Source organism: Triticum urartu, unplaced genomic scaffold, assembly GCF_003073215.2.
Source record: "Triticum urartu cultivar G1812 unplaced genomic scaffold, Tu2.1 TuUngrouped_contig_425, whole genome shotgun sequence".
Lineage (NCBI taxonomy): Eukaryota > Viridiplantae > Streptophyta > Magnoliopsida > Poales > Poaceae > Triticum > Triticum urartu.
In genome coordinates, this window is record NW_024114822.1 from 27,969 (window position 1) to 35,196 (window position 7,228).

At 51.8% G+C, this 7,228-nt stretch overlaps 2 protein-coding genes across 2 annotated transcripts; one reads left to right on the forward strand and one right to left on the reverse strand.

The window, feature by feature from the left end:
- Positions 1-49: 49 nt before the first annotated feature.
- LOC125527555 (aspartic proteinase nepenthesin-1-like) lies at positions 50-1,477 on the forward strand. Its single transcript, XM_048692071.1, has one exon. It carries the CDS (start codon positions 50-52, stop codon positions 1,475-1,477), a length of 1,428 nt encoding a protein of 475 aa, XP_048548028.1.
- Positions 1,478-3,958: 2,481 nt separating this feature from the next.
- Positions 3,959-6,975, reverse strand: LOC125527559 (probable glutathione S-transferase). Its single transcript, XM_048692074.1, has 2 exons — positions 6,568-6,975; positions 3,959-4,578 (listed from the first exon to the last, which is right to left on the reverse strand). Exons 1-2 carry the CDS (start codon positions 6,877-6,879, stop codon positions 4,204-4,206), a joined length of 687 nt encoding a protein of 228 aa, XP_048548031.1. The 5' UTR covers positions 6,880-6,975; the 3' UTR covers positions 3,959-4,203.
- Positions 6,976-7,228: the final 253 nt, after the last annotated feature.

A 7,228-nucleotide genomic window follows, 5' to 3' on the forward strand; every position in this document is an offset into this window, starting at 1 on the left:
TACATACAGTGCAGAGACATATCACATATACCGTCGCAGTGAGGTAGCAATGGCCGCTCCACTTCTTTTTCTTCTGCTCCTTCTTCCTCTGGCTGCCTCCCCTGTCTCATCGGCTGCCATCAGACCGGCTCCCAAGACCGGCAAGTTCGTCACCAAAGAGCTCCAGCTCCGTAGGACAATCAACAAGTCCGTCAAGGATTACATGGAACATAGGGCGCAGCAGGGCCTAGCGGAAACAGGCCGCCCCGGGCAGCGCAAGGACGGCCAGCAGACGGGCAGCGCGGCGGGGCACAGCTACAGCCTCTTCATCTTCGACCTCTCCGTCGGGACCTCGCCGCAGACCCTCCCCGTCATCATGGACATCACCACCGACCTCGTATGGGCGCAATGCGAACCCTGCCCCTCGTGCTCAACGCTGTCGCCGCCGCCGACGCCATCGTTCCTGCCCCAAAACTCCAAATCCTTCGCCGAGGTTGGCTGCACCACCCAGACTTGCCAGCGCATGAGCAAGCACGACTGCGCCAGGAACGACCTCTGCAGGTACACAACGGACTATATGTCCGGCTTCCTCGCCACCGACACGTTCAGCTTCGGGAACATCACGGGACCGGGACGTGCAGACGTCCCGGGCGTGGTGTTTGGCTGCAGCGGCAACATCACGTTGCCGGAGCTCGACGGCGTCTCCGGCTTCGCAGGCTTCAGCAGGGGGCCCCTCTCCCTCGTGTCGCAACTCAACATCTCCAGCTTCACCTACTTTATCGCGCCTCCCGATGACGCCGCCGGCAAGAGCTTCGTCAGCTGGAGCTGGGGCGGCGCCGCCGCCGCCGACGATGCCACCGCGGTGCCGACAGAGTCTACGGGGCACATGGGCAGCAGCAGCACGCCGCTGCTTGCGGCCACAAAAACCCAAAACCCTTACAGGTACTACGTCAATCTCACCGGCGTGCAGGTCGACGGCCAGCTCCTGACGGCCATCCAGGCGGGGACCTTTGACGCCCAGAGTTCCGGTGGGGTGTTCCTCAGCACCATGCTTCCCGTCACCTACCTCGTCGAGGCCGCGTACAAGGTCCTGAGGCAGGAGGTCGTGAGCAGGGTCCAGTCTGAGGGCGTGACCCCGGTGAACGCCTCAGACGGGGACCTGTGCTTCCTCACGGAGCACTTTGACAATGCCAAGGTTCCAACGCTCGCGCTTCTGTTCGGCGGCGCTGACGCGGCGATGGAGCTCAAGGTGGAGAATTACTTCTTGGACTTCGGCGACGGGTACACGTGCCTCACCATACTGCCGTCGCCCCACGGCTTGCGGGGCTCGGTCCTCGGCAGCCAGCTGCAGGCAGGCAGGACGATGACCTACGAGATCCACAACGATGGCGGCGGCACGCTCAAGTTCGAGACATTCAAGGCGGCAGCGGCTGCGCCCGCGCCGGTGAAGGTGCCGCTCATGATAATGGCCACTCTTCTTCTCTGGGCGCTCCTCTAATTGTACCGCTCTAGGTAAAGTATGTTCTTTTTTTATGGGCTTCTGTGTTCGCTACACTACCAGCTAGAGAAAGCAGTTTATTCGTACAAAAAAAAAAAAACCCGGAGAAAGCAGTAGTTTATACGGGATTGCTAAATCCGAGTCAACTGAGAATTAAGCAAATCTCGGTTGATGCTATATTCATAAGATTTTATGTGAAGACGTGTGGCACTTATCATTTGAAAAAATTTAAACATTTTTCTTCTTCTTTATATGTTATGCCATTTGACTGTGACTTGATACTATGTACTCAATCGTTGTTTGCTTATAAGCTATTGTACCTTTTCATGTAGTGTGTCATTAATTGTGTTGACTATGTGTCATTAATTATGTGACTTGATACATTGTTTGCTTATATGCTATGTACTCAATCATTTTTTTTGAATCAAAAGTTATCACACCTGGGCTAAGTAAAGATCTGTGGTGCGCATATTACCATACTATTTTCATGGAAATTATAGGGTATGTTTTCATCGGCTATTCCCTTCCCGGGTTAAAAGTTACCACAGTGTTCAAGCTATTTACACAGAAGTTATGGATATGTTATGAACAACTTTTTCCCCGGATCAATGTTGCCGCAGAGTTTGTGTGTGAGTTATCATGTCTACATTGTGTATATTATTATGCTATTATCGGGGTATATTTTCAACAACTTTTTTCACCGAGTCAAGTGTTTGTGCTTGAGTAATCAGGTTTGTAATGACACGTATACTATTATATTGTTTACACAGAAGTTACTGGGGGTATGTTTTCAACAATTTTTTCCCTAGGCCAAAAGTTGCCACAGTGTTTGTGCGTGAGTTATCAAGTCTACGGTGTGTAAATTACTGTGTTCTTTACACAAAAGTTGCCACCAGTCCGGCGTGCTCCTCAATCAGGATGTCTGCCGGGTATGAGGCCGTCGCAGCCACTTGCCACCAATCCATCTTCGGAGCTGTACTGCTGCATCAACCTTGTCCGGTCTAGCTGCCGCCGACGCCACCACGACGCCAGACAGTGTCGACCACCTGCGCGTGTCCACCACCACACATCTGACGTCAAGCCTCCACTGCTCCATGCCGCCAAGAGCCGCCACCATGAATATGTAGAAAGAGACACCGCTCCACCGAAGAAGACATCCGCTGGTCCCTCAAGCCCGAGTGCATCTCCAAAAATGCCGCCCCCAAGGGGGTAACGACACATAAATGCCACCGTCATCCGATCAACTGATCTAGGGTTTCCCCCGGAGGTATTGGGTGGGTTTGGGATTTGTACCTCGATGATGCCTTCATGAAGGAAACGATGATAAGGGCATCATCATCACCGGCTCCGGCCAATGACCGAAGACCAAGTTTTCACTCGGATCTGTCCCAAGAAATCCACCCGACAACCTTTGCACTGTCTCGACCGCCTTCAAAGCCCCAGATCTAGCTGCCTAGATCTGGCGACCAACCGCAACAGCAATGCCACCGTAGGAGCCCTGGCACACCGGTCACTGCCTGAATGCGCCACCACTGGAGCCTGGGAGGGGGACTCCCACCCCACCTCGCCAAACCGCAAGAGCCGCCGAGATTGACCCCGCACGCTCATCACCGTCTCTGATCGAAACCAATCCGTGGCAAAACCACGCCATGTGTTCGTGCCACACTGTGACACTTATCATGGTCCGTTTCTTATGTAACTTTATGGTTACTACCGTAATATGGTACATAAAGTTTTTTTGCCAAAAAACTTTCGATCTATTCATCTTCAGTCATGGCAGTACAAGGAACACCAGCAATAATAAAAATTATATTCAAATCCTTAGACCACCTAGCGTAGACTACAAGAACTGATGAGAGCCGAGGGCGCGCCACTGTCATCGCCCCTCCCTCGCCGGAGGCAGGCAAAACTTGTTGTAGTACACAGTCGGAAAGTCGTCATGCCAAGGCCCCATAGGACCAGCGCAGCAGAACAGCAACCGCCACCGATAAAGAGTAGCATAGACCGGAAGGATTCAACCTGAAGACACATGAACGAAGACGTACTACAGCAGATCCGAGCAAATCCACCAAGACAGATCCACCAGAGACATACCCCCACACGCACACCGACGATGCTAGACACACCACCGGTTGGGGGCTAGGTGGGGAGAACCTTATTTCATCTTCAGAAAGCCACCGCCATCTTATCTTCCTGAGCAGAACACAAGCCCTAACAAAACTTGAAGGAACATCTAAAAACAGATCCTCCCGCCGGCAGGGCGGGAGCCACCATGCTGCCATAGCCCTAGGGCCACCGGAGACAAGGCGGACCAGCGACGGCGTCGACGGAAGGCAGAGGAATCCTAAACTTTTGTTAGGGAAGGAGGCGGCTGCGTGGCACACAATACACAAAGTTGACCACGAGGATCAATATAGTTCCTTTTGTCCAAAATATAAGTAATTGGGAAACTACCAAATTTATGTAATTTTGACCATATGATTGCTCTTTGAATAATACTATTCAACACAATTTACTCCAAATATATATTTTACACATAGTATGGTCAAATCTTAGCCGAAGTAAAGTATATAGCACCAATATTAAGCACTCATAATTTTTGATGTCATACACACACATAAGAATACATCCCGGTAGATTATGGAATCACCATTCCACAAACTTTATTCTAGCACACAACATGGATAATTATACTGGCACACTGCATTGCACCGATCGAGTTGCTACTACTGATGGAGCATCGCGTTGGCTATCATCTTGTATATGTCCTTCTTCGCGGTGAAGAGGGCGACGAGCTGCTCCCTCGTCGGCAGGCACTCCTTGACGTGTTCATTCTCGGTATACTCCTTTCCCCAGCGGCGCAGAGCAGGGAACTCGTTCTCGCCCATCAAACTCACCCCGGTCACCTCCTCGAACGCATAGATCCAGTGAGCCGGCCCGCAGGCGGCGACGTCGAGGTAGCCAATGGATTCGCCGCCGAAGAACCTTTTCCCCTCGAGCTGCCCTTCCAGCAGCGCCAGGTTCTCCTTCATCTCCTTGACGAACCCCTTCTGCTCCTCGCTGGCATCCAGCCACAAGGCCAGCCAGAACGGCCTCGAGCACTGCTTGCATGAGCATTGAAGTGTTGGGGTAAGTTCATGGCTGCATGGGCACGAAAAGACGGCCGCTAGCTTGTATGGAAAGTGCTAGAACTAATCTTGATGTTTTGTACCACATGTTTAAGTTTGAGTGTTGCATGTAGTTTAGGTGATAGAGTAACTTGCTCGTGTGGCTGGTACGTACGTAGTTTTGGTTCAGCAGGGGTGCAAAGGCGAGATGTCGAAGAAGGTCGTGCGATGCGACAAAGACGATGAGATGCCGAGTACCGCGAGACGCGGTGCAGCCATGTGAGATGGCGCTGCAGAAACAATTGAAGCCAAGTGATCTGGTGAGGTGGTTAGTTGCATGCTTTGGGCTGGAGTCAAGCCGCCGGCTAGATAGATAAGTCAGAGCTGAGAGAATCAGTTAGTTGGTTAGCTAATTGCATGCACGCATGAGTTGTTAGCCGGTGGTGCATGCACGTCCTGGAGAGATTCTAGGAGTGGCATCGTGTGTGCTGTTAGTGGCCGGTTAAGGTGGCTGGTAGTGCGTGCGTGAGTCCAGCGCCTGATGTATATATACATGTTGCATACTGAGTAATGAATAGAGGCCGTGAGGGCTGTAGAAAAATGTAGTCTCTTGTGTTCATCAAGGAGGAGAGCTTATCGTGCAAAACAGCACTGGTTTTCTCCTTGGTGTATATGTGTGTGTGAGTGTGTTCTTGAGAGAAGATAGAGAGAAACCACAAGAGAGAATTGCGAGGAGGAAGAAGAAGCGGCGCTGTGAGGTGGCGGCGCCAACAATTGGCATCAGAACCTCGTCGATCCGTTGCGGCGACGGTGACGCGGTGGACTCCATGTGAGGTGGAGGTCATCGGCGCGAGGTGGAGGCTATCGGTGGCGTGATGTCGTCGGTGGCCGGTTGCGGTGCGATGCCGCTAGATGGAGATGGCGGCACGAAGCTGCCACAAGAAGACAACGGTGTGATGCCGTTGGGAGGTACGACGGCGCGAAGCCATCATGAGGATCGGCGTCAAGCTCGTCGACGGTGTTGTCTAGGGTGGTGTGATTCCATCAGTAAGATGGGCCGATGCAACGACATGGTGACCAGCGCCGCGAAGGTGTCGTCCATGTCAAGAGGTTGCTGCTGCGTGTGGAAAGATATTGTGGTGATCGGCAACACGATGGTGTCGTCCACGACATGATGGAGCGTTGCGGCGCTGCAATAGCGTCGAGAAGAAGCTGCGGGTGATCCGCGTCGAAGACTGACATCAAGATTAGGGGGTGAATGCTAGAACTAATCTTGATGTTTTGTACCACATGTTTAAGTTTGAGTGTTGCATGTAGTTTAGGTGATACAGTAACTTGCCGTGTGGCTGGTACGTACGTAGTTTTGGTTCAGCAGGGGTGCAAAGGCGAGATGTCGAAGAAGGTCGTGCGATGCGACAAAGACGATGAGATGCCGAGTACCGCGAGACGCGGTGCAGCCATGTGAGATGGCGCTGCAGAAACAATTGAAGCCAAGTGATCTGGTGAGGTGGTTAGTTGCATGCTTTGGGCTGGAGTCAAGCCGCCGGCTGGATAGATAAGTCAGAGCTGAGAGAATCAGTTAGTTGGTTAGCTAATTGCATGCACGCATGAGTTGTTAGCCGGTGGTGCATGCACGTCCTGGAGAGATTCAGGAGTGGCATCGTGTGTGCTGTTAGTGGCCGGTTAAGGTGGCTGGTAGTGCGTGCGTGAGTCCAGCGCCTGATGTATATATACATGTTGCATACTGAGTAATGAATAGAGGCCGTGAGGGCTGTAGAAAAATGTAGTCTCTTGTGTTCATCAAGGAGGAGAGCTTGTCGTGCAAAACAGCACTGGTTTTCTCCTTGGTGTATATGTGTGTGTGAGTGTGTTTTTGAGAGAAGATAGAGAGAAACTACAAGAGAGAATTGTGAGGAGGAAGAAGAAGCGGCGCTGTGAGGAGGCGGTGCCAACAGAAAGTAGGAGGATATAGGAGATGATCACCTTCTGTTCCAGGAACTGCGCCCAGAAACGGGCGGTGGCGCGGTCGTAGGGATCAGTCGGCAGGAGGGGCGGTCCGTCGAAGGCCTCGTCGATGTACTCCATGATGACGAGGGACTCGCAGATGGCTTTGCCGCCGTGAAGAAGCACGGGCACCTTCTGGTGGATGGGGTTGTGCTTGAGCAGCAGCTCGCTCTTGCTCTGGAGATCTTCCAGGACCAGCTCGTAGGGGACCCCTTTGAGCCGCAGGGCAGCAGCGGCGCGGTGGACGAATGGGCTCGCCAATGTGCCGATGAGCTTAACCGGTTCAGCCATCTTTCCTTTGCTAGCTTAGCTTACAGGTTCTTGCTTGCTGATATCTTGGCTGGTTAAGCTACTATCTAAGGTGCGAGTACTTATAGGGATATGATGGAGAGCTCCTCTTGATCTGCACTGGAATTGTAATTCAAATGGTGGGTGCTAGTGCTTCTTCTCCAAGAAACATTGAATTCTTTTTTAGTTTCTTTTAGTCAATGGCCTTTAGTTTCTTTGTCAATGGTCGTATGAGACATGCTACTCCGTTGCTTATAACAACAATGGTCGCATGTAAACAAATGGATTGATATGATATGATAGTGCAAAGATAATATGAGATGATAGTGACTTTGTTTGACATCTGTATCAT